At 40.9% G+C, this 27,207-nt stretch overlaps 2 protein-coding genes across 5 annotated transcripts in view; one reads left to right on the forward strand and one right to left on the reverse strand.

Moving 5' to 3' along the window:
• Window positions 1-27,207, reverse strand: part of LOC127423658 (uncharacterized) — a 622,288-nt gene that overhangs the window by 559,740 nt on the left and 35,341 nt on the right. The gene's annotated exons all lie outside the window — the stretch shown is intronic.
• The window catches only part of LOC127423652 (protein tweety homolog 2-like), a 107,000-nt gene that overhangs the window by 44,474 nt on the left and 35,319 nt on the right, over window positions 1-27,207 (forward strand). For all 4 annotated transcript variants that reach the window (XM_051668154.1, XM_051668156.1, XM_051668155.1 and 1 more), the window contains exon 3: window positions 20,125-20,236. In XM_051668154.1, coding sequence (XP_051524114.1) covers window positions 20,125-20,236 — 112 coding nt within the window. The remainder of the gene's footprint in view (window positions 1-20,124; window positions 20,237-27,207) is intronic.

Raw genomic sequence — 27,207 nt, forward strand, 5'->3', positions numbered from 1 at the left:
CATGCCACCCTTAAAGCACGGACCTCTGCTTTTAATTCCGGGAACGCGGAGGAGCACAAACAAGCGAGTTATGCCCTCCGCAAAACCATCAGAGCAGCCAAACGCCAGTACAGGGACAAGATTGAAGGACAGTTCAACACCTCCGACTCAAGAAGCATGTGGCAGGGAATTAATATCATCACAGCCTTCAGAGGGAATAAAAACTCTGCTGTGAACACCGTTGCCTCTCTCCCGGATGAGCTTAATATGTTTTATGCTTGTTTCAAGGGAAATAACACCACCCTCATGGAGAGAGCTCTCGAGGCTACAAAGGTTAGTTCACTCTCCGTCTCTGGAGCGGACGTAACCCGATCATACAAGCATATTTGATTTTATATTTTAAAGCATAATGGCATCTCAGTTGTTGCAGTGTAATTAAATGCATGCATGCCCACTGAATACCATTAATCTGTTTGAAAATGTACCTGAATATATTTTGATCAGTGGTTCTCCACCCTTTGACTTAAGGCCCACCACTGTCAGAGAAATATTCAAAGGCCTTCTATGTAGGGTATTATATTATTATAAGATATGACAAAGCCTGTTTTCAAGTTTTAATGAAAGAAACTACTATCCACATAGACTAAAACTATTAATCATTATAATTTGTACTCCAGAATGTCTAGAACTGTATATTTTTCATTAAAGCAAGATGTTGAAGGGAGTATTAATTTTAGCATTTTCAGTAGTTTTAAAATGTAATAAATATTTTAATTATAATAATCTTCCTATCTAAATAATTTTAAAGATCTTGAGGCCCCTGGAAGTGTGCCGACGCCCCTTAGTGGGTCCCCACCCCCGGTTGAGAACCACTGTTTTAGATGCAGCTTCTATTCCACCTTTTCAGTGTCTGTCTAGAATCTTCCCTTGCTGCTAGGCATCTTCCAGAGACATACTGTTCAGACCCTCTCACGGTAATATCAGGCCGACTATTATGGAAGCTCCTTCCACAAACGGTTTCAGTCTATCATTAAAACTAAATCAGCAGGCATGCAGTAATTGGACGTAAGGCTGTATTTTGCATGCTTTGGCATTTTAAACAACCAGTTATGTCATAATATCCTGTTGATATGATGACTTTATTTGCACAGTCAGCATTCTCCTGTCCATTCGATTTGCAATCGGTATGTATCATCTAGGGTCACTCACGCATGGCAGGCATTCTAAGCTTTGAATGACATACCGCTTGTGTAATGCAGTAACAAATTCATCAGTATCCAACAGGGTCTGAGGCTGTATTGCATGATCGCACCTAATGTTCAGTATAAGATATTAAATAGAAGAATATTCCCTCTGTGGCTTACACTTCTTAATTCATAATCAGTGGTGTCCAGTCATAATTCATTATGCTTGTCATATACTCAGCCTGCTAAGCACAACATGCTGTTCAGATGCCGCAACTGCAGTGTCTTTAGGCCGAGCAACTAAACCTCTCACGACACTACAAGCAGCGCAAATGTGCTGTCTAGGTGTCGCAGCTGTGGCATCTTAGAGCAGAGCAACTAAACCTCTCATGACACTGCAAAGCAGTGCAAATGTGCTGTCTAGGTGCCGCAACTGTGGCATCTTAGGGCCGAGCAAGGAGTTAACTTATTTACTTCGGTACTTTAATAAAGATCACCTATTGCCTAACCAAAACTAAAACAGTTCTGCCCTCTCTCCACATGTCTCCGGACCTGAGACCAGAACTCTGGTCGATGGATAACCTATGATGTGTCATGGTTCGGCTGCAGTGAAGCAAATATGTCTACTCAAGGGACAAAGCAGCATATATCTTAGACCAGTTCAATTTATTCTGAATACTCAAGTGATGTATTCTGGATTAAGTTGATCAAACAATTGCTCAGGTGGTTGCTGGGGTATGCTGTCAGCTGTGCCTTGCTAGTCATCGCCTAAACTGGCTAGGGTGTGCTGTCAGCTTGCGCCATGCTATTCTTGTCTAACTTGGCTCAAGCCAAGGGGGGGGGAACTGCAAGCAGCACAAATGTGCTGCCCAGGTGCCGCAACTGCAGTATCTACGGGTGGACACTGCAACAACGCAAATGTTCTGTAAATAAAATGAGTAGATAAACTAGACAAACCCCAGTGGGAACACATTTTTAACACACGCTAGGGATACACTGCTAGCTACACGCGACTGAAATCCACCTCACTGCAGCCCACATGTCTGGTGGTCAGAGCTGCCTGTTGTGGGGAGGGATCACCTTTTTTGCTTGTCTATTTATTTTCTTTTAACGTGGTTTGGGGAATTTTATGTTTGTTCAGTAGAATCAGCACGCTTCTCTGTCAGCAGCAGCAGCGCACGGGTTCTGTGCAACAGCAGCAGCATATTTACTCATGTCAATTAGCAGCAGCAGCTGCATGCATAGAGCAGATATAGTTTGCCATGACCAAGCCCATACCATGTGATATATATATATAGAATAAAACATATATGTTATATTACTCCGAGAGCTGTCCTTAGTGAAATGACAAATTAAGTTCAGTTAGGAAACTCTGTGTCACAGGCTGATAGGTCACCCCGGCACACATTGCTACGTTAACCAATCAGAACCCCTTTTTCCTCATCAAATTATATATAACCCGCCTATGCATCATAGCGGCATGGCTGCAGCAGCATGGTAACAGGCAGCATTTCTCCCTCCACCTCCCCAGCACCACCTGTCTAGAGCTGCCCTATGGGGGGGATTTTATGTTTGTTCAGTAGAAGCAGCATGCTTCTCTGTCAGCAGCAGCAGCAGCGCACGGTTTCCGTGCAACAGCAGTAGCATATTTACTCATGTCAAGTAGAAGAAGCAGCTGCATGCGTAGAGCAGATCTAGTCTGCCAAGACCAAGCCCATACCATGTCATATATATATATATATATATATAGAATAAAAAAATATATGTTATACTATTCTGAGATATATTAATATGCCCTGTGGGCTAAGCCCCGGATGTCACTGAAGTCTAGCAACGCCCCTGAATGAAGTTGTAAAATTGGATATAACTTTACACAGAAAAGGTTAATAAGCGATTTTATCACACTAACATCATCTTAACAACCATATTGTTTACATCTGTGCTACTCAACACATGGCCCACGTTATGATTTCATCATCAAAAATATATTTATCAGTAGCCTATTAAATGTGCATGAATTGTGAGGTGTCCATTTTCCAGAGATAACTGTAGCTCTCTGTATTGATGAAGCACAGCGCAGTTAGAGAGGGAAAAAACTGCAAAATGATGTTACAAATGAAATAAATTACAAAGAATATCTGAGCATAGCTGATGTTTAATGAGAGCGGCGATCAGTCTGTGTGCGATCATAGAAACAGTATGTGCACACACGCGTGGTCTGTCAATCAAGAATATGTGCACTCAATCTCACCTGAAAGTCACTCATTAGTGCGAATCTGTCAAACCCATTTGAATAGCTTAACTGAGATATATGCTTGTTATGATAACAGTTATAACAGGTAAAAAATAATAGTTTATCCTGCATTAACTGCGTTGAGACGCCTTTACGCAAATGCTTATTAGTGATCTGCGTTACTTCACCGCAAAACGCTAAAGAGGGTTAACAAATCTTTATGAATTATCACTGGATTAACTCCGTTTTGGAGTTAATAGTGGATATGTCTCATGTTTTTGAACATACCTTAGGCGAGTGTAATGTTGAACACTCATAGAGTTTAAAAGTTGACAGTGTCTTTGACAATGACAACAGAACTGAGCATATCTGTTTTCTGTATTGCAATGAATGTGGTAGAAAGTGAGGCAAAATTAAGACCAAACCATGAGAAAATTGTTACATCACTAATTTATATGCTTTTATATAGGCTTGTGATATAATATTATATAATATTATAGAATTAATAATTCTTACTATAAAAAATATTCACTATATAAATTATCGTTTATAAATTAACTATATAAATTATCACTATATAACACACATCGTTTCAAAGCAGCTTTACGGAAGATCATGCATTAACAGAAAATGAAACTGTAATATCTATAATATCTTAGAGTCATCATTGTGTAGTTTGATAAAATACGATTGTGAATTGTTTAAAAATAAGTCATTAAATAATAATTGTATTTATAACCCCAGTGAGCAAGCCAAAAGCGACTGTGGCAAGGAACACAAAACTCCATAAGATGTTGGTTAATGGAGAAAAATAACATTGGGAGAAACCAGGCTCACTGTGGGGGCCAGTTCCCCTCTGGCTAACATCATAAATATAATGGCAATATTACTTATGTATAGTGTAAGTTATGATTTAAAATTATTAAACTAAGTAAGTGTTAAAAAAAAAAAAGGCGAGTGCGAGCAAGGAGGCCTACAAACCTGACTGAGTTACATCAGTTCTGTCTGGAGGAATGGGCCAGAATTCCAACAACTTATTGTGAGAAGCTTGTGGAAGGCTACCCAAAACATTTGACCCAAGTTAAACAATTTAAAGGCAATGCTACCAATTACTAACAAAGTGTATGAAACTTCTGACTCACTGGGAATGTGATGAAAGAAATAAAAGCTGAAATAAATCATACTCTGTACTATTATTCTGACATTTCACATTCTTAAAATAAAGTAGTGATCCTAACAGACCTAAGACAGGGAATGTTTTCTATGATTAAATGTCAGGAATTGTGAAAAACCGAGTTTAAAGAGCACCTATTATGGTTTTTCAAATATTACCTTTCATGTAGTGTGTTATATAGCTGTTTGTGAATGTAAAAAAAGTCTGCAAAGTTTCAAAAATCAAAGTGCACGAAATATGGAGTTATTGACTCCCAAAAGAAAGAACCGATTCTGAACACCTGAAACAAGTCGTTAGTAATTCCAGACTTACTTCCTGTACTAACCTACATAATTTGGTAACAAAATAATAGCCTCTGGTCTGTTTACATGTACAGCCAGTGCAGGCTGTTAGCCTGTTAGCTGTTAGCCTCTGTTAACCGGCTAACTCACGTTATTGTCAAACTACATATAAACTTACCACAGAGAAACGTCCTGTTCTCGTCATGCTTGCTTTGGTGGTTCGGGTTGATCTTCTGATGTATCACTATCGGACTCTGGCTCAAATTGGTAAGGTAAATCAGACATTTTTTCAGACGGAGCTGAAACTCGGATATGGTAGTGGCCGTTTCCTTTCCGACACGCGCTGTAAGCGGTAGACCAATCACAACAGACTGGGACATCTGACCAATCAGAGCAGAGTAGGCTCTCTGAAAGGAGTTTAGAATGAACCCTTTAGAATGGATCATTGAAGGAGTCGTTTTTGACACTGGGAAAAAAAGGTAATGCTGCAATTTAAATTGAGCAAATTAAAGTGTTTTTGACCTTGGATGCATGTAAATCTATTGTATGAGACCTTTAAAACAAAATTAGGCACGTTTAAAAATCATAATAGGAGCACTTTAAATGTGTTTGGCTAAGGTGTATGTAGCCCTGGTTTACGTCCTGTGGCTATACTTCTGAAACGGTGAGTATTTTAACGTTTACAGATTGGCCCACATTCACTTCCATTGTTAGTGCCTCACTGTAACCGAGATTTGTGCTTTTTTAAAGAAAAGGAGGGGCAAGTCAAAATAAATTTTTGTTGTAATCAGTATTATACCACAAATTCTGTCGATTGAGCTTAACTTGTATTGAACCTGGAATATTCCTTCGCAGCAGGGGAGTTAACTAAACAAACTCCACTCCAGTGTCCCAGCATGCTCCATCCTAGCTGTTATATCATCCCAACACTCTGAAGACCACTGCTAAAGAAATGCTGAGCTCTAAAGTGCTCAACTGAATTAGTGAGAGTTGTGTGTGAATGTGTGTATATAAATGGAGGGCACTATTCTCTCTCTTAATCCCATGACAGTCATATGTGTTGATATTACTGAGTTAGAATCACGCCTGTCGGTATACTGGAAGCTTCTGTGGTGAGACAGAGTGTACTGTTGGGTTAAATCCAGAGGTCTGCATTAAACATCAGGAATTTGGTCTTGATGTAACCACTAAGGAGAACGCCACCTTGGCTGGCCATTCTGAAATGGTCTTGCACATTTTGTATGTATTTATTTGGTGCAAACGAAAATGAGTCTGTAAGGGATGGACGTACAATGCGTTTGGCATGTTGTTAAAGTTTTAAAGGATTAGTTCTCCAAAAAATTTAAATTCTGTCATTATTTGCTCACCCTCATGTTGTTCCAAACCCATATGCTGCATTTTGTTTTTGTTTTTCCTATGGAACACAAAATCATTTTTGAAGAATTTTTACCCTGCTCTTTTCCAAAAGAATCAAAAACATCATTAAACACTATAAAAGTACTGTAGTCCAAACGACTCGTGCGCTATATTCCAAGTTATCTGAAGCAATGCGATACGTTTGTGTGAGGAACAGACTGAAATGTATGTCGTTATTTACAAACAATCTTCCTTTGTGTGCGCGTTCAGGTTTAAAAATGGTTTTATCTCTTGTGTATCAAAAATATAAAACAAAAATAAAACAAATACTGGTTTAAAATCATGGGGAGATGAAAATTAATTTTGATAGCTGAAGAGGAGTGCAAGTTTTTCAAGTAATAACAATCTAAATTTCGATCTGTTCCTAATAAGCAAATGGACTCCGAAGACTTGGAATAAAGCGTACAAGTGGTATGGACCACTTTTTCGAAAACATTTTAATATATGAATATTTATTCATAACATATACTGTAAATAAACTGTTTTAATGCTTACATTCTCCTGAATCGACAACCTTATATAATGACACCCCATTAAAATCATCTTAAATATTCAATATATTGCTAAAATAGCTTCATATATCTTCTTTCCCTAGATTTGAGAAAGATAAGTGTTGAAGAGATGCTAATTGTTAGTTTTGCATACTTCGAACTTTCCTCAACTGTTTTGACATTGCTGAGATCTTAGACCTATAACTTAATCATCCATCCAAGGCTGTCTATTGGTGTTGCTTGCTCTTTATGCGGTCACTTTGGAAACTTTGAATTAAACACTCTCTCCTTCAATTATTTAAGCTTTTCTGCGAAAATTGGCAGGATGTCTCAGCAGGGTTGACTGACTTCATCTGCTTTTAAATGTTAATGTGGTTTTTAGCACATGCATGCCAGAGGTGTTTCTGCGCAGTGTCTTTAGAAGTGTTTCTACAGAGACCCCAAAGAAATGACTGCACTTTTTAAAATGCATTCACACAGTTTATTCTTTCACAATAGGGTGGAAGGAAGGAAGGGAAGAAAGGAATGATTGATGGATATAATGAGGTTACTAGTTTATTTGTCTTACTGTTAGATGACTTGTGATATCATATGCCACAGTGCCATCACTGTGACCTTTACATCATGTATGGATGGATGGGTTGATGGAGAGCCATTTTGTACAAAAGCTGTTGACTCTTTATGTCTCCGCATCTATTTTCTCAGTGAGGGTCCCAGGTTCATGACATGTGATATGATGGAGCATGTTAGGTGTCCTGATTGATGTCAGAATCAAAATTCAGTCATAGTAAATTGGATGTAGTTTGAGGAGCTTGAGAAAAGACCAGTTTTTTACAGAGTTAATAGTAGAGCAAATCAAACGTGTTGGCAGGTAATGTCATTTTAGGAGGTCTTGATATAATTTACATGTTTTATTTGAAGGGGTCATATCATGAGAAATCAAATTTTCCTTGATCTTTTTAGACAAACTAGTTTATTATACCCTGAAATCATACTGTAACTTTCAGTACACAGAACTTCTTCCAAAGTCAAAAAACACTGTTTATCAAAACAAAGATGCAAAAATGGCTTGTTCCAAACTTCCTAAAGTTTCTGATGTCAAACAGATAAATATACAGTATATGTGACAAGTTCTTTAACTCTCTGCAAGAAGGAAGCGGGAGATGGTGAGATCCAACTCAAAAGGGTATTTATTTTTGAACACATATGCTTTTCAGCATGTCATGGTGTACACAGAGCACTCGGCTTTGTGTGTGTGTGTGTCTCTCTCTCTCTCTCCACTGGTGTCTGGGTCGCTCTTAAAACCGTCTCCAACTCTCACTGCAATGACAAACAGCTGTTAGAGATAATCATTGAAAAGTGATGATCCTCTCCATTCTGGTGCTTGGCCACACCCTCACAATATATTATAATTTATAGTTATAATTATATTTATTTATCACACACATACATTTGCACATATACAGTGAAATTTTTTTTTTTTTTTTCCTACATATCCCAGCTAAGCTGGGGTCAGAGTGCAGGGTCAGCTATGATACAGTGCCCCCTAGAGCAGATAGGGTCAAGGGCCTTGCTCAAGGGCCCAACAGTGGCATCTTGGTGGTGCTGGGGCTTGAACCCCCAACCTTCTGATCAGTAACCCAGAGCCTTAACCGCTGAGCCACCACTGCCCCGAATTATTAAAACACATGGTCTCATGAAAAAGCAGTACATTTTCTTTTTAGGGTCAGAGAGAGTGTGGAAAAAGTAGTAATACATTTTGACTTTTTGGTGTAAAAAACTTTACTAACATTTATAAGTGGACCTCAGGGGACCTCAGTAACACAAGTACTAGTAAGACTGGCCCTATTTGCAGATGATACGGTCTAGCATGTCACTCTACTTTAAAAGAGTCTCACTGTGAATGCATAATGGGAAGTTCTCACTACTATTCTCTCCAATTTATTAGTGAATGACAGCAGATGTGCAATAGTTTTTGTATTTAGATGTTTCCTTTACCTGCAGTTTGTGTTGCTATGGTTGCCCTGTGCTGGGATGAACTGCTCCTTTAAAAGAGCCTCTTCACAACATGAAGAGCTGAACTGCTTTGATTAAAGAAAAATTTAATGAATAAATCACAGACTAGTAATGATTTATCCAGGAGTGTAAAAAGAATTGGGTTTTCTCCCCAATTTGGAATTCCCAATTCCCAATGCGCTCTAATTCCTCATGGTGGCGTAGTGACTCGCCTCAATCTGGGTGGCTGAGGATGAATCTCAGTTGCCTCCACGTCTGAGACTGTCAATCCGCGCATCTTATCACGTGGCTTGTTGAACGTGTTACCGTGGAGACGTAGCGCATGTGGAGGCCCACGCTATTCTCTGCGGCATCCACGCACAACTCACCACGCACCCCACCGAGAGCAAGAACCACACATTTTAGCGACCACAATGAGGTTACCCCATGTGACTCTACCCTCCCTAGCAACCGGCCCAATTTGGTTGCTTAGGAGACCTGGCTGGAGTCACTCAGCATGCCCTGGATTCGAACGTGCGATTCCAGGGGTGGTAGTCAGAGTCAATACTCGCTGAGCTAACCAGGCCCCCTTAAAAAGAGTTTACTTAAAGAAATTGTTCACCTAAAAATGAAAATTTTGTCATAATTTGTCATTCCAACCCTGTATTGTTTTCTCTCTTCCATAAAACACAAAATTAGATATTAGACAGAATTTCTGAGCTTCTGTTTTTCATACAATAAAAGTGGATGAATATTTATACTCCTAAGCACCACTGAAGTATCATGGAAAAAATAGTCATCAAATTTCATTTACAGTCACTTTTTTCAACCCTCACCATCGACATTTTGTTTTATGGAACAAAGAAAATAATATGGGGTCGAAATTAAATGAAGACATAATTTTAATTTTTTAGTAAATTTTTATGATAAACTATTATATGATCTTTATATATAGCACAGATAACACTATTGAAATTTCCATTACTTTTTAAGCTTGTATTAGTTTCCATGATTTTTCCAGGCCTGGAAATTACCATTTTAAAATTCCCCTGATATTTCCAGGTTTTCCATGACTGTGGGAACCCTGTTTAATTTGTTCTTTAAAAAATGTGTTGCACTGTATTGTGATATTGTTTGATATGATATATAAATATCATCCATGTCAATTGCTAGTCATTTTCCGTGTTAAAGAATTTGATGAAACAACAGGAAGTTGGGGCCTACAGTTGGAGGCGAGTGACCAGTATGGTTTTCATCATGTTCTAATGAATTATTCAGTACCAAGATGGCTTGACAGATGGTTGCAGCTTTAGCAAACAAGCCTACCCACCCCCTAGCCAAACTTATGTGAGGCTCTTGTCATTGTGAAGCACCGTGCCTGTATGAACAAAGAAGCCAGTAACTGAATAAACTGCTAATGGAAATCCATTGTAACTGAACGCTGCCCCCCTCAGGGAAGGAGATGACTGGAAAAGATGAGACAGATTGAAATCACATTCCCTTATCTAAGTGATTCCTCATTTGGCAACAAAAAGAGTGTGAAAATTAAAGTGAGGTGGCACTAAAACAAGGTGTGATGCTGACATTTTTGCTTTTAAGATGTCAAGATATTTTTTGGTTTCAAAAAGAGTGGGATTTTTGGAGGTGGGAAATCGGTAGGGGTCTTTGTAGTCTAATTATACTGCTACTGTCAAAATAATATAGATTTGTGGTAGTACTATAGACACATATTTGCTAGACAACAAAACAGAATAAAACAAATTATCAATTTTATACACATTATACTGTATACTCATAGCTTACTAAATTATTATCTTTATGGCTTGTTGATCTAGTATAATTCTTGCTTTGAGTGCTAGATGTGTGGGGTTGACAGGTTGGATAGATGGACGGACGGATGGACGGACAGATGGATAGATAGATACAGTAGATGGATGGATGGATGGATGGCTAGATAGATAGATAAAGCCAGTGTCTGTATGAGCCAGGAGTGTGTCAGTGCCCATGGCTTGGGTAACTCGCACATCTGTGAGAACACCATGAATGCAGACAGATATGTACAAATTTAAGAGTAGCATATACATCCATCCAGCACCATCTTTTCCAGGGACATCCCAGTATTTTCAGCAGGACAACTTCAAACCTCAAACTAGCTGAATAAGCAGAGAGTGCGGGTGCTAGATTGGCCTGCCTGCAGTCCTGACCATCTACAATTGAGAATATGTGGTGCATTATGAAGCGCACAATACGGCAATGAAGACCCATACAATTGTGCAGCTGAAGACCTGAAATTCCACTTTTTAAACTTAACAAATCCTGCTTTATATTGACCCTCATTCACAAAGCAGTCCGGTGTCAAATGATTTGCACAAACATACACGAATTTTGGTATGTTTTGGGGCACATTTGCTTCAAAAACAAAACTTGTCCACTGCATCTTCAGTGGCTCTGATGTACATGAAGACTCATATGTTCACTTTTACAGCCAACAATAGAACACTTATGACGCTTACGAAGCTGAGACATTATTCTTCTCACCGTAGCTGCTCCAGTGCGGAAAAAAATGGCGGACTGTGTGTAGATCACTCAGGGGAGGATCTATGATAATAGGGTGGAGACCGTCACCAGTCGTGGGCGAGGCCTGCTCTAACGTGACATCACATTAGAGCAGAAACGAAAACCAATCACTTTGAGACACTGTTTTAGATTAATAGAAATATAAGAAAGAGGAGTGGGTGGACTTTTAACATTGTAGAGTGGTTGTGTACACACACTGCCGACTCACATTTATGTTCAAACACCATGTAAAAGTGAATTTTGCATAACAGGTCCCCTTTAATGGGATAAAATACAAACAAAAGAATGATGATAAGCATACCTTACTATGGGCAGATGTGTGAATGGCTTTCACTGCAGAATGCAAATGAGTGAAGCAGCATATAAATCAGGGTGAATGGGCACTTGGAGTATTTAAGTAGACTTGATTCCTTTTGTAGACTAATAAAAAATAAAAAAAATGCATGACATGTTCTTGGAAAATGTCTCTACATGTACAGATGTAGGTAAATTGCACCAAATTGCTAGTAACTGCATGCCAGTGTGTTCATGTTGACTGATCTTAATACCGTGAACAGGAATTAGTTGCCAGCCTCAAGGCAGGTGGAGCTCCAGGTCACACCTACCAATGACGTGGACCAATGGCAGTAAGAAGGTGTTTAGCAGTCGGTAAGAAGTTTTGCTTAAAGTTCGTCAAAGTGAACTGTTACAAACCACCGAAACGAACGTAAAAACACCTTATTTTTGGCCGTTTTGTTCTAAATGAAGTCACGTTCGTTCATTCTTTGATTTCATATGAAGAATATCATGCCTTCATAAGAGCACATTGTGAGAACATACACTTAACCCAGTAAGGGCCACTAGAAGAAAAGCCTTTGCCTCTATGTCACTCTCTCTTTTTATCCCTCTCCATGTCCCTCTATGTTCATAAAAGCTCTAGCACTTTTTTAGCCATTATTTATGTGCCTACTTTCAGGCCTGTTTTTTTTTTAGGCCAGATAAGTGCTTTTTTGGGCACTGTTTCTGACCATCTAAAGTCATTTAGAGGCAGAACATCAACATCTAATGGCACTGTGCTCATAGTAGTAGTAACAGCATTTGTGCTTTGGTTCTATTTTAAAGACTTTTTACCATTATTATTCTAGCAAATGACAATGAAAAATGTAAATTTTTATTGTAAATTTTTGCTGCTCTGTTGTTTTGATTGCAATGTCGACACAATGTGCAAAAGTAGTAGGCATTTACGATACAATTAGACAAAGATTGTTGATATTTTTTCACTTTGCACACATAGATTTAATTGTAATACATCACAATTGTTCGGGTGTTTGCATACTGACTTGTTGCACAAGTGAAATATTTAATCGTATCCAAAGCTCTAAGCAGATCCTTAATTGCTGCCTCCTATGCTACTTTCCGTTAGAAATGACTTATATAAATTAATTCTGGTTCTTCATTTAGATCAAATGATTATTGTTATCTGACTTGCAGAAAAATCCTGTTTTGTTATGTTGTCCTATCTCCATTTTACTCCATTTCTCTCTCCTTTGTTCTTTCTGTTCTTTCTGTTCTTTCCCTATATTTTCTATATTCTTCCTCTCCCCCGCACATCTCCATTTTCCCTTATGTATTCAGAGATGAAGGGTTATTTAGATAAAGAGCATCCAGCTAACAAGAATTTACACGTTCCCATAATTTAAATAATGTCCCATGTTCCAGGCCACACACGTCCTCCTGTGCCTTCAGTATAGCGTCGTCTCAGCATATGACAGCACATGGCTGCAGGGCACTCTGCATGCTTTATGCATTTGTGTTTGTGTGTGTGTGTGTGTGTGTGTGTGTGTGTGTGTGTGTTCACCCACTCCAATGACAAGAAGCTTGGGAGGAATCATTAAAATTGTATTTTCCCCCAGGGATTCCTAAATGTTCTACTCGGCTCCACACTGTCATCTGAGCTAAAACCAATCTCTATTCTTTAACCAACCCAGAATGACTTTCATCATTACTCTGCTCATTATCAGCCCAAACATCAAATTTATCAAATTACCATAATTTACTCAACACTTTCTTTTGTGAAACACATAAGATGTTAAGCAGTTTATTTAAACAGCTTTTTTTTGTTCAATGCAGTCTGATGCTGTCAAGTTCCAAAAATGAAACATAAGCACCATTAAAGTACTCCATATTACTTATGTGCTATATTCCAAGTCTTCTGAAGCCATTATATTGCTTTGTGAGAAGGTCAGACTGAAAGTGAAGTTGTTGCTTACTGAAAATCCACCACAGCTCATTCGTCTTATTGTCTGCACATGAATGTTTCTTCAACTTCAGACACTTTCAGCTCTCTGAACTTTTAGAACGTAAAGTCTTGTTAAAAAATTTTCATATACTATTTTTTTTATTTTTTTTATTTGTCTACTAAAAATTTTCAACAATTTATGTACACTTTATGCATTACATGAGATCAACTGTATGTCATTTTTTTTGTCAGTTTCCAAAAGTCATAAATTCCCACCACAATCACACATTCTGGATTGTGTTTAATAGAATTCCGTTGTGGAAATTACATTTTTTATGTTTTTGAACTAATGGCTGATTTGGATGGCCAATTGAAATAAAGGCTTATATCAGAGCTTACATTTTTGTATCCTAAATACACACAATTAAATAAAAAATTTTCACTTTTTGGATAATTTGGCAAAATTACAGTTTAATTGGAAATGACAGCCAACAAAAATTCTCTGCTCGCAAGTGATATTTACCTTTTATTATTATTATTTAATTTTTTTCAAACAACACTGGTCTCTCCTTATCTGACACATTTGTTTATTTAGCTATTTGTTTAGAATATCATAGTTTTAATCATGCAGTAATTTGTGTATTTATAATGGATTTTCAAAGCTTACTATTGAAACTCTGGGTCTGGAACAAGGCTATAACAGTAAAATCTACAGTATACATAAAAGGCATTTGAAAACTACCAAAAATAAATGATAAAGACCTGGTAAGTTCTCAAGTCAGTTGTAATAAGTGGAAATCTGTAAATGTTTTAGTAAAAATCAACCCCTGTAAGTACCGAAGTTGAAGAAACACCTATACACCGATCAGCCACAACATTAAAAGCACCTGCCTAATGTTGTGTAGGTCCCCCTCGTGCCGCCAAAACATCACCAACCCACATCTCAGAATAGCATTCTCAGATGCTGTTCTTCTCACCACAATTGTACAGAGTGGTTATCTGAGTTACCGTAGACTTTGTCAGTTCAAACCAGTCTGGTCATTCTCTTTTGACCTCTCTCATCAACAAGGCATTTCCATCCACAGAACTGCCACTCACTGGATGTATTTTGTTCTTGGCAACATTCTGAGTAAACTCTAGAGACTGTTGTGCATGAAAATCCAAAGGAGATCAGCAGTTACAGAAATACTCAAACCAGCCCATCTGGCACCAACAATCATGCCACAGTCCAAATCACTGAGATAAAATTTTTTCCCCATTCTGATGGTTGATATGAACATTAACAGAAGCTCCTGACCCCAGGGGTGGATTTCGTGATTTGGGGGCCCTAAACAAAGTACAGGAATGGGGCCCTCTTCAATTACACATTTTTAGGTCGATTTTCTCTTAAAGGTGCAGTAAGCCTTTTTATTATTATTATTATTTCATTTTTTTATGGAATGGTATGGAGAAAATATTCCTATGTCCTGAAAGATATCACTGACTATGGTTACATGGACACCAGAAAGTGGCTTATTGTGAGAAGGCAGGTTATTGCAAGAAGGGATGGAACGTTACAAGTTTTTCTCTTCTGATTCTGATGCCTGAACTATCAGTATCGGCCGATACCGATCCCGATCCCGATCCGATACCAGTGTTGTTTTTTCTTAAAGTTTAGAACATCTTGCTTGAGTTTAGAACATCTATAATTAATTGTGTGGAACTGATTGGGAGTACTCTTTGTGTACAGAAACAAAAACTTTTAACAATACATTATTTCATTATAAAATAGGAAAACAAAACAAAATTACTTAAGAGCATGAGCAAAACTTTATTGTTAACTAGTCTGCAGGATGCAGCAGCAAAAATAACAGTAATTCCAGTGAAAGTTTTCAATAGAAAAGAAAACAGTTCTCTTCACATATTTTAACTTGTATCTGGACTTGTAAATGGTTTCAGATCTCTCTCTCTCTCTCTCTCTCTCTCTTTCTCCCTCCCTCCCTCTCTCTCTCTCTGTTATTTATTTATTTATTTATTCATCTCATTTTGGTTTTATTAGTATATCAATCCACTTTTCAATCACACAGTAATTTTTGGAACCCAATTTGTTTTTATTGTAATTTCTAATAATAACTTCACAATACATTGGTAATACTTTTCAATTGTAATTTCTTAAGGCTTTTATTTTGAAAGTCTGGCGCTGAGAACTCCAGGAAGTCTGCGTTTGAGTGTTTGTTTGCAGGCTAATTCGCAGTAGTGTAATACGCTTCTCATTCAACATATGGTAAAATGCTTGTCTGGTGCTGTTCTCAATGCATGTTATAGGCATCTATATTGATCATCTACATCTGAGATGGAGTTTGTGTGGAGCGACCACATACTGCGCCAAGCAGCACATCACGAGCCTCTGTGCATGTTTATGTGTGTGTCGGCGCTTGTTCAGTAAAGTGTGGTGCTAGAGACTACTTAGCTGTGCATGCTGACTGTATATTTATTATTAAACACAGCCTTTGCAATTCACAAAGCTTTTGGACTGTAAGAGCCTGAACAAAAAAAAAAAAGAAATGCTATGTGTACTACTTTAATGGTGATTTGAATGGTGATTTATGTCCTTATTTGAGCTTGACGTAACGTCAATGACCAACATGTGGTAACGGATTTGGATTGGGCTCGTCAGACCGATACCCGATCCAGGTAAAAACGTCAGTAGCAGACCCGATGCCGTTCCAGGTATCGGATCGATGCCATCCCTGATTGCGAGAAAACAATATTCCTGTTTACATGCACTGTATAATAGGCGAACATTACTCCCATATACATGTGAATTGGTTTGTAGCAGCTTTCTCTACAGCAACGTAATTTTCCTGCGACGCTTGTGTAAATAACACACATGGCATCCGAAGAAGACTTCATTATTTTACTCTCTGTTGATTTGCTTTATTTCCAGATATTTCAGAGTTGTTAATAATGTCTGACAACACATTATAAAAACACAATCTGGCTACTATGAACTACAATGCAGTATATACCACTACAATACCTTGTTTCTTTCTCACTCTCCCTCTTTCTTAATGCACTTTTGAACTTGACGTTGAATTACATCCCCAATTCCAAAAGAAATGCGACAGTATGAAAAACGCTAATAAAAACAAAAGGAGTGATTTGTAAATTATATTCACCCTTTGCTATATTGAAAGCACTACAACTGCACATTATATTATGTTTTACCTTGTGAATTTAATTGTTTTTTTGTTTTTGTTTAATGTACAGTAATTGCAGCACTCTCCAAAAAATTTGGGACAGTCGAGTGTTTACCACTGTGAAACATCACTATTTCTTCTAATAACACTTATTAAGTATTAAGGCACTGAAGACACAAGTTTGTTAAGTTTAAAAAGTGGAATTTCAGGTCTTCAGCTGCACAATTGTATGGGCCTTCATTGCCGTATTGTGCGCTTCATAATGCACCACATATTCTCAATTGTAGATGTCAGGACTGCAGGCAGGCCAATCTAACACCCACACTCTCTGCTTATTCGGCTAGTTTGAGGTTTGAAGTTGTCCTGCTGAAAATACCGGGACGTCCCTGGTAAAGATGGTGCTGGATGGATGTATATGCTACTCTTAAATTTGTACATATCTGTCTGCATTCATGGTGTTCTCACAGATGTGTGAGTTACCCAAGCCATGGGTACTGACACACTCCTGGCCCATACAGACACTGGCTTTTGGACCTGACGCTAATAACAGCATGGATGGTCTTTTCCTCTTTGGCACGAAAAACACAATGGCTGTGTTTTTCAAAAACTATTTGAAATGTGGACTGATCGGACCAAAAAACACAGTTCCACTGTTCTATTTTCCATCTAAGTTGAGACCGAGCCCAGAGAAGTCGGCAACGTTTCTGGACAGTGTTGATGTAGGGCTTCTGCTTTGCATAGTAAAGTCTTAACTTGCATCTGTGAATGCAGTGGCGAGTGGTGTTGACTAACAAAGGTTTACTAAAGTTATCCCGAGCCCATGTTCATGATATCCATTACAGATGAGTAATGTTTTTAAGACAGTGATGTCTGAGGGATCAGAGATCATGCACATTCAGAAGTGATTTTCATCTTGCCCTTTACTCACCGAGATTTGACAAGATTCATTAAATTGATGCTTGCTCTTGAAGGACTAGACTGTTTTTGAAGGCACCTTATATACTATGACATGATTCCCTCACCTGTTTAACATCTCCTGATTCACATTGCCTTGTTATTTGAACTCGTCAAATTTTTATTAGTCTTAAATTGCCCCTGTCTCAACTATTTTGGAGCATGTTGCAATCATCTTATTTGAAATTACTGTAAATAAAAAGATAAATAATTTTTTTTTTTTTTTTATGTTTCCAGAAGGCTTTGATCTACTTTTAAATGTGAAAACATAAAGTTTGCTAGATTTACGCTGCTAAAAAGGGCAAAAACACGTCAACAGTCAGAGAAATTATTTTTTACGAGTGGCATTGATGGTGCTGAAAATAACAGCAATATCAATCATATTGGTGTTGTAATAGTGATATTTAAAATTTCAGCACACGTTATTTAGCATTAATGATAATAACAAAGCATATTATTTGTATTTTTAAGGGGCCCTTGGCTTCTGGGGGCCCTAGGCGGATACCTACTTTTTCCTGGTGCTAAGTCCACCCCTTCTTGACCCATATCTACATGATTTTATAAACCACACTGCTGCCACACGATTGGCTGATTAGATAATGGGTGATTGTTGGTGCCAGATGATCTGGTTTGAGCATTTCTCATTTTCTCACACAACAGTCTCTAGAATTTACTCCAAATGGTGCCAAAAACAAAAAACATCCAGTGAGTGGCAGTTCTGTTGATGGAAATGCCTTGTTGATGATAGAGGTCAACAGAGAATGGCCAGACTGGTTCGAGCTGACAAAGTCTACGGTAACTTAGGTAACTGCTCTGCACAATTGTGGTGAGAAGTATAGCATCTTAGAAAGCTATTCTGAAATTCGGGTTGGCACTGTTTTGGTGGCACGGGGGGGACCTATACAATATTAGGCAGGTGGTTTTAATGTTGTGGCTGATCGGTGTATATTTAAATGTGGTACACAAGAACCTATGCTGTTTGTAAATGCACATCAAAGCTGGTGTGATGCAACTTTGGGTGCCATATTAGAATATATACAGACATAACTGAGATTTGAGATCTTTGATTTGAAAGGGGACCATTTTCAGTAAGTAACGACTATCAACCCTGAATATAATGCACAAGTTACATGGACTACTTTTATGGTGCTTTTTTTGTTTTTGTTTTTTGGAGTTAACAGCTTCAGTCCTCGTTTATTTTCATTGTATGGAAAATAGCTTCTTGAATGTTCTGCCAAACACTTCCATTGTGTTGCATGGAAGAAAGAAAGTCATGTGGGTTTAAAATGACTTGAGAGTGCGTAAATGACAGAATTTTCATTTTGGGGTGAACTATACTGTCAACACAAAGAAAGTGTTCAAAGGATAAACTTTAAAGGGCAGCTAATACTAACAGTGCAGGATATGGCATCAGCATCTCAAAACCACTGTCTGTGCACTATTATTGAAGTATGACCAGCACTATTGACCTCATAGTGTTTCTGGGGGATAAATAACCAGATTCCAAGAAGATGAGACTGGGCTTTTTGGTGACATCATCTTTTCTATATGAAACCCTTCCTGCTTCCATGGTTGATAAGATTGTGGTTTGGGGTGGAGGATTGGACTATAACACAATAATATTGTCACAATAGACTTTGTTGACCATGCCAAACAATTCTGCTATAATTAACTTGATTGTTTGATTTTATAAATGGTCTGGTCAGTCTTTGTTTTTTTTGTTGGATGAGTTGAATTAGGCACTCTTGGTGAAGTATCTCCACTCATGCACACATTCAAGCAAAGCTTATTAAGAATTCTGATGCAGTTCCACAGAGTAATCTGAATGTTAGTGATTGTATTGTGGTTCTAAACACTATGGCTAACCTATGTTTTGTGTCTTTTTATAAAAGCTTGTATATAAATATCTCTCTCTAATAGTGGTTGTGTGTTATTCTCACTGGCAAAATGCACCATATTGTTTATCATTTCCTTAACCCTTATGTTATTTCAGTCTGGAGAATATTACCCTCTGGCTCAGTATGGCTTTTTCTGAATATTAAAGACCTGCATGTGGCACGCATACGCCGCCCATCCTGCTGCACTGCCTTTATTTTTACCACTCATTTAACATTAGATTCATGTATGGCCCTTATAGTCCAAAAATATATATCTATATGTGCTTAAGGAACATTTTCTGACATGCCTTTATGAGTAACAGCCAACATATCAGAGAGGTCTTGGCCTCTGAGATCATCCTAAAATGAATTATGGTACAGACTGGCTTCCGACCATCCCATGTTTGTGTGTGTGTGTTAGCATTTTGTAGCACTTTGCTGGAAGAAAATTAGTTAAGTGAAGAACACAGTTTCGTTTGGCTCCATTTGATGGTCAATTGAATGTACTGTATGTGATGATTACAATGTGTGAACTAATTGTAACTTTTTCCCTTGTGATTTTACAGTGTTGCGGTGGGAGTGGGTTTCTATGGAAACAGTGAAACCAATGATGGGGTATACCAGCTGACCTATTCCCTCTATAACGTCAACAACACGCTAGCAGGAGTGGACAGTTTGGTAAGTAAAGTTAAGGTTGTGTAAAGGGTACCAAAAATGTAAAATGGTGTGATACCTACACTCACTGAGCACCTTATTAGGAACACGTGTACACCTACTATACTTATTAATGTGATTATTTAATCAGCCAGTCATGTGGCAGCAGTGAAATGCATAAATTCAAGCAGATATGGGTCAGGAGCTTCAGTTAATGTTCACATCAACCATCAGAATCGGGAAAAATTTGACCGTGGCATGATTGTTGGTGCCAGACAGGCTGGTTTGAGGCTGTTTGTATATTATATAATTATTATTATAACATGTAATATTTTATATATGTTTTATTTATATAATATAACATATATAACAATATAACAAACAGAGTTAATGTTAACATATAAACTTACTGTATTTACCGTAATGCCTGGCCACATTAGAGGCGGTTCTGGCTCATTTGGTGCCCTAGGCGAGATCTGACACGGCGCTCTGTGGGGATTTAACGATGTTGACAAATTTTTTATTATAGAATTTACAGAAATTTGAACACACAAAATATATTCAATAAAAATATCCAGACAATAAATAGTAACAATAAATATATATTTTATATATGTTATATTTATATAATATAACATATATAACAGTATAACAAATATAACTAACGATAACATATTGAAACTTACTGTAGTTACCATAATGCCTGCACACATACACACCTAGATGACTGTACAGTTGAACTTGAAGAGATAGATGCTCTTTACAGAGTCAGAGGATGCTTCTTCTGTAGTCTGCACAGAGGAGGTAACTGGACCTTCTTTATTGGGGTCAGGGGGTGCTCAAAAATATTTAAGATGTGCTCCTGAAGTGAATATAAAATAGCAATTACAATTTAGGTAGCTTAGGCCTACATTTTTTGTCATAATGCAGAATCCACACTTTATTGTAAGGAACCATAAGACCTTGTCCAAATCTCAGCTGACTACTATAGCATTTGCTCGCTAGCACAATTATTTTAGCACAATTTAACGGTGATGCAGAATATATTTATTTTTGTTCAAGATGAGATGACATGCATATCATAACTTTATCTCGTTTCTCTTCCTCCTTTCTATTTTTTCGAAATTAAAATCTTAAGAGATTTTTATCACATGCAATGATACCCTGTTAAACATCACCCATCACACCCCTTATCAATCAAGGGTCAACATTCAACCAATCATTGGTGATACTATACAGTATACAGTAGTGTGTGTGTGTGTGTGTGTGTGTGTGTGTGTGTGTATATGTGTGGGCAGGTTTAAGTGGTTTACGAGGACTTTTTTTTAGGTTACAAACTGGTAATTACAAGGGTATTATGCTATAAATGTGGTTTATGAGGACATTTCCAGTGTCCCCATAATTCAAATCGCTTAAAAAAAATATACTAAACAATGTTTTATTGAAAATGTAAAAATGCAGAAAGTTTTTTGTGAGGGTTAGGTTTAGGGGTAAGATTTGGGTTAGGGGATAGAATCTATAGTTCGTACAGTATAAAAATCATTATGTCTATGAAGAGTCCTCATAAGGATAGCCACACCAATGTGTGTGTGTTTGTGTGTGTGTGAGTGCGTGTGTGCATGTGTGTAAAAAATGTTTTTTTTTTTTTTTTTTTTTTTTTTTTCAGTATATTTGTCATTTATTGCTAGTTTTATTTAACTAAGAGAAATTACAATGGATGTATTGGTAACACTTTACAATACGGTTGCATTTGTTAACATTAGTTAACAACATTAGTTGACATGAACTAACAATGAGCAATACTTTTACAGCATTTATTAACTTACTGTTAATTTCAACATAATCATTTAAAAAAAAATAACAGTTGTATTAGTTTACATTAGTTAATGCACTATGCACTAATATGAACTAACAATTAACAATTGTATTTTTATTAACTAACATTATAACAAAGATTAATAAATGCTGTAAAAATATATTGTTAATTGTTTGTTATTGATACCTAATGCATTTACTAATGTTAACGAATGGAACCTTATAGTAAAGTGTTACCGATGTATTTTAGGAGCAGGAGTGCATTTTATTTCATGATTACAGTGACTAAGGCAAGCAATACATTTTTTTTATTAAAGGGACAGGTGCAAAGCACGAAACAGGGATCGGAGGTGCAATAGTTGAGTGTGCATCTTGACGGTTCGTGTCCACTGGTGCATGGTGAGCGAAGCGGGCGTTCCCTGTCTGTCACTCACTCGACGTTGTGTCGATGTAGTGACACTAGGGGTTCAATCTTGAGAGCCCCAATCACCTTTGCTTAAAATAGAAAAGGCCAATGAGAGTTGGCGAGTGGAATTTGCATGCCACTCTCCGCCCCGGACATACGGGTATAAAAGGAGATGGCGTGCCTCATTCATTCAGATTTTTTCTTCGGAGCCGAATGCATGCTTGTGTTCGTCCTCTCACCTTTTGCTTACGCTGCTGGATTTTACAGCGCATATCAGCGGACACCCTTGCATGGTCGAGTGTTGTGTTTCCCCTGGGTGCTTCGGCGGCTGAGTCCGTGGGTGCTAAAAGAGTATATTCAAAAGAGTATATTTCCTTCTAAAAGAGCTCGCGCAAACGCTTGCCATCTTTTTAAAGATGTCCTTCCATGTTTGCGCTAATGGATGTGGCCGTTATCTCTCCCCTCCGGATAGCCATGAAATCTGCCTCGAGTGCTTGGGGCCCCTGCACGCCGAGGCAGCTTTCGTGGAAGGGACATGTTCTCATTGCGAGAACATGCCCATCAGAACGTTGCGGTCAGGCTCACTTCCTTCTTTATGAAGCAAGGAGCTACCGTGGCTGCTCCCCAACCTGGTCCACCCTGGGCTGATGCTCAGCCGGCCGGGTCGACAAGCACCGCGGGCGATCTGGATGTGAACATGGGAGCGTTTCCGCCGACTCAGCCCCGCAGACCTCCCATCCCCCAGCATGCTCGTTTTATCCGGAAGAGCTGTCGAGCGATATAGGCAGTCCGCCTCAGGGCAGATTTAATGTGTTGTTCACGGCTCAAGACGAGGATGAGCTTTCGGTCGCAGCATCGGAAGGTGGACTTCTGTTATCGGAAGCGGACAAATCTTCTGAGCTCCCACCCATCGGGCTAAGTGGAACCCTCCACCCTGCCCTGAGCGTTCACGGCTGGATAATGGGCTTCTGGGCTCGGAGCGTGACTCACGGCCGTGCCCCGCACCGGTGCCTTTCTTCCCGGAAGTGCACGAGGAGTTAACGGAGTCATGGAAGGCACCTTTTTCTACCCGTACATGCTTCACGGTCTCGTCCACCCTGACTACCCTCGACAGCGGAGCGGCTAAGGGATATGTCAAGCTTCTCCAGGTAGAGCACGCTGTAGCGGTGCATTTATGCCCACAGGGCTCAGCCACCTGGTGCAACCAACCAAGGCTCCCTTCCAAGGCCTTTAAGTTATCTTCCTCATTAATGACAAAGGCTTACAAGGCCGCGGGTCAAGCCGCTTCTGCCCTGCACACCATGGCCATCCTGCAGGTCCACCAGGCCAAGGCGCTGAAAGATCTGCACGAGGGTAGAACCGACCCAGGGCTGATGCAGGAACTGCGTACTGTGACCGACCTCGCTTTACGGGCGACAAAATTCACGGCGCGTGCCCTGGGCCGGACGATGTCCACTCTTGTGGTCCAAGAGCGGCACCTGTGGCTCAACCTTGCGGAGACGTGTGACGCCGAGGAAGTCCATTTTCTCGATGCGCCCATCTCCCAAGAGGGGCTTTTTGGCAACACCGTCGAGGATTTCACCCATCAATTCTCGACGGTGAGAAAGCAGACCGATGTGATTAAGCACATCTTGCCGGTGCAACTCGGCCACCTCCAGGCCTCCGAAGTCTCACGCCCCATCTGCTTCTCACCAGAGCTGTTCCCCTGCGGTGCTGGCACCGGCTCCCGAACCATCGGAGTCCATACGTTGGCCTCAGAGGAAGAGATCCTCCCACGGGAAGTCGGCTCCACCTGCCCGTCAGTCAGCCCCTGACATGGACAGCCCAGGGATGAGGCGACTGCCTTTGACCCGAGTGGTGAATATTCTATCCCCGAGTGCCCCCTGGGCCTTGGCACCCACATGGTAAGTAAAAGGGCAGTCCCCTCATTTCCTGGGCCAGTGCACTCGTGACATCCAGGCGCTGGAAGTCTTTCTGGTCAATCAGGCAAACGTGATTACCTCCCGTTCCCTCATTCTCTGTCGAGAGACAGCCGGCGAACAGGTAAGTATGCTGGTCTCTGGGGTCGCTCGCCCGCTTCAGTAACCGGCCACTGTTGCGGGCTTGCGGAGCAGCACGTCCCCCCTGGGCTGTCTTCCAGGTGGGGCGCCTGCTCTGCCTTGCCGCGTACCTCCCTGCCCGGGCACGGTAAGTCCAGTCGTCTCCTTGGTGCCGCTGTCGCGGGGGCTGGAGGCCTGGTTAGCGCTCTCCAGCCCCTCACGGTGGCTCATTTGGACTCGGCTACACGTTCCAGTTCGCCAGACGCCCGCCCAGGTTCAGTGGCATCCTCTCCACTACGGTGCGGGGCGAGGGTGCCTCCGTCCGCCAGGCGAAGGGAGCAATAGAGCCCGTCCCCGTAGCCGAGTTATGCGAGGGCTTTTACAGCCCTTATTTTATCGTACCCAAGAGAGGGGGAGGGTTGCGCCATTTTGGAATGTCCAATTCCCAATGCGCTTTTAAGTCCTCGTGGTCGCGTAGTGATTCGCCTCAATTCGGGTGGCGGAGGACGAATCCCAGCTGCCTCCGAGTCTGAGACCGCCAACCCACGCATCTTATCACGTAGCTTGTTGAGCGCGTTGCCACGGAGACATAGCATGTGTGGAGGCTTCACGCCATCCACCGTGGCATCCACACTCAACTCACCATGTGCCCCACCGAGAACGAACCACATTATAGCGACCACGAGGAGGTTACCCCATGTGAATCTACCTTCCCTAGCAACCGGGCCAATTTGGTCACTTAGGAGACCTGGCTGGAGTCACTCAGCACGCCCTGGGATTCGAACTAGCGAATTCCAGGGGTGGTAGCCAGCATCTTTTACCACTGAGCTACCCAGGCCCCCCCAAGCCTTACAGGATGTTAACGCAGAAGCGCATCCTGGCGTCAGTACGACATCAGGATTGGTTCGTGACCATCGACCTGAAAGACGTGTACTTTCACGTATCGATCCTTCCTAGACACAAACCCTTTCTTCGGTGTGCCTTTGAGGGACGAGCATACCAGTACAAGGTCCTCCCCTTCGGTCTGTCCCTGTCCCCTTGCATCTTTACCAAGGTCGCAGAGGCTGCCCTGGCCCCGCTGAGGGAGAAGGGCATACGCATTCTCAATTATCTCGACGACTGTCTAATCCTAGCTCACTCGTGAGACCTATTGTGTGCACACAGGGACCTCGTGCTTCAGCACCTCGACCGACTCAGGCTGCTGGTCAACTGGGAGAAGAGCAAGCTCTCCCCTGTGCGGAGCATCTCTTTTCTCGAGTTGGACTTGGTCACTCAAGGCACGTCTTTCAACTGAATGTGCTCAGTCAGTGTTGACTGAAGACCTTCATGCAGAAGGTGGCAGTGCCAGTGAAATAATTTCAGAGGCTCCTGGGACACATGGCATCCTCGGCAGCAGTTCTCCCCCTCGGGTTGATGCATATGAGACCACTTCAGCACTGGCTACAGACTCGAGTCCCAAGGTGGGCATGGCGCCACGACACCCGGCGTGTGACCATCACGCCACAGTGCCATCAGAATTTCAGCCCTTGGTCGGACCTGCCGTTTCTATGGGCAGGTTTTCCCCTAGAGCAGGTCTCCAAGGTGCATCGTGGTCATGACAGACGCCTCGAATTCGGACTGGGGCGCCATGTGCAACGGGCAGGCATCAACTGCTTAGAGTTGCTGGCGGTGTTGCTGGCCCTGAGGAGGCTTCGGCCGTTGATTCAGGGCAAGCATGTGTTGGTCTGGGCCGACAACACAGCGACCGCCAAGGCGGTGTATGCTCGCGTTGCATGTCGCAACTCGCCCGCCGCCTCCTCCTTTGGAGTCAGCATACGTTGAATTCTCTGTGAGCCACTCACCTTCCAGGTAGACCGGGCGGCCAGTTGGGTGTATCGCTTGCATTGCGCCTTTCCCCTTTTTCAAAAGGTGATAATGTGTGCCTTTTTGTCCACAACAGTTCCCCATATCTGGTGAACCCCGGACGCCTCTTTAATTCTTAAGCACTGTTCGGTGACGAACATGGTGGAGGAGTAATGCCACCAGGCCCAGTACTCGTGGTATGCCCTTTTCAGGTGAGCCCGTGTGCTCGGGCTCAGTGCTCCATGCATGGTGATTCCCCCTTGGTAATCCTGTATGATGAGTTTTCACTGTTCAGGTTTCTCTAGAAAGTGCTCGGTGGGAAATTGCTTAACAGTAATCAGGCAAGGCTCCACCGGTAGCCTCCTTGGGTAAGTGCCTCCTCCCCCATTAACGGGACCAGGGAGACGCCTTACCTAACTCGTTGGAAGGTCATGGCATGGTTGAGTGCTCGCTGCGAGGCATGCAGCAGCTTGCCCATGTCCACTCTTCCTTACCCCGTGACACGGTTCAGCGCCTGTGGCGTTTCCTATAGGAACCCCTAATGTCACTACATCAACACAATGTCGAGTGAGTGACAGACAGGGAATGTCTTGGTTACTGATGTAACCTCTGTTCCCTGATGGAGGGAATGAGACGCTGTGTCCCTCCTGCCGCGGCGCTGAACCGGCCGCTGACATGGCCGGAACTCTCTATCGGCTCCTCAGCATAAATCTGAATGAGTGGTGCATGCCATCTCCTTTTATACCCGTATGTCCAGGGGGTGGAGAGTGGCATGCAAATTCCACTTGCCAATTCTCATTGGCCTTTTCTATTTTAAGCAAAGGTGATTGGGGCTCTCAAGATCGAACCCCTAGTGTCACTACATCAACACAACGTCTCGTTCCCTCCATCAG

Source organism: Myxocyprinus asiaticus, chromosome 32 (assembly GCF_019703515.2).
Source record: "Myxocyprinus asiaticus isolate MX2 ecotype Aquarium Trade chromosome 32, UBuf_Myxa_2, whole genome shotgun sequence".
NCBI lineage: Eukaryota > Metazoa > Chordata > Actinopteri > Cypriniformes > Catostomidae > Myxocyprinus > Myxocyprinus asiaticus.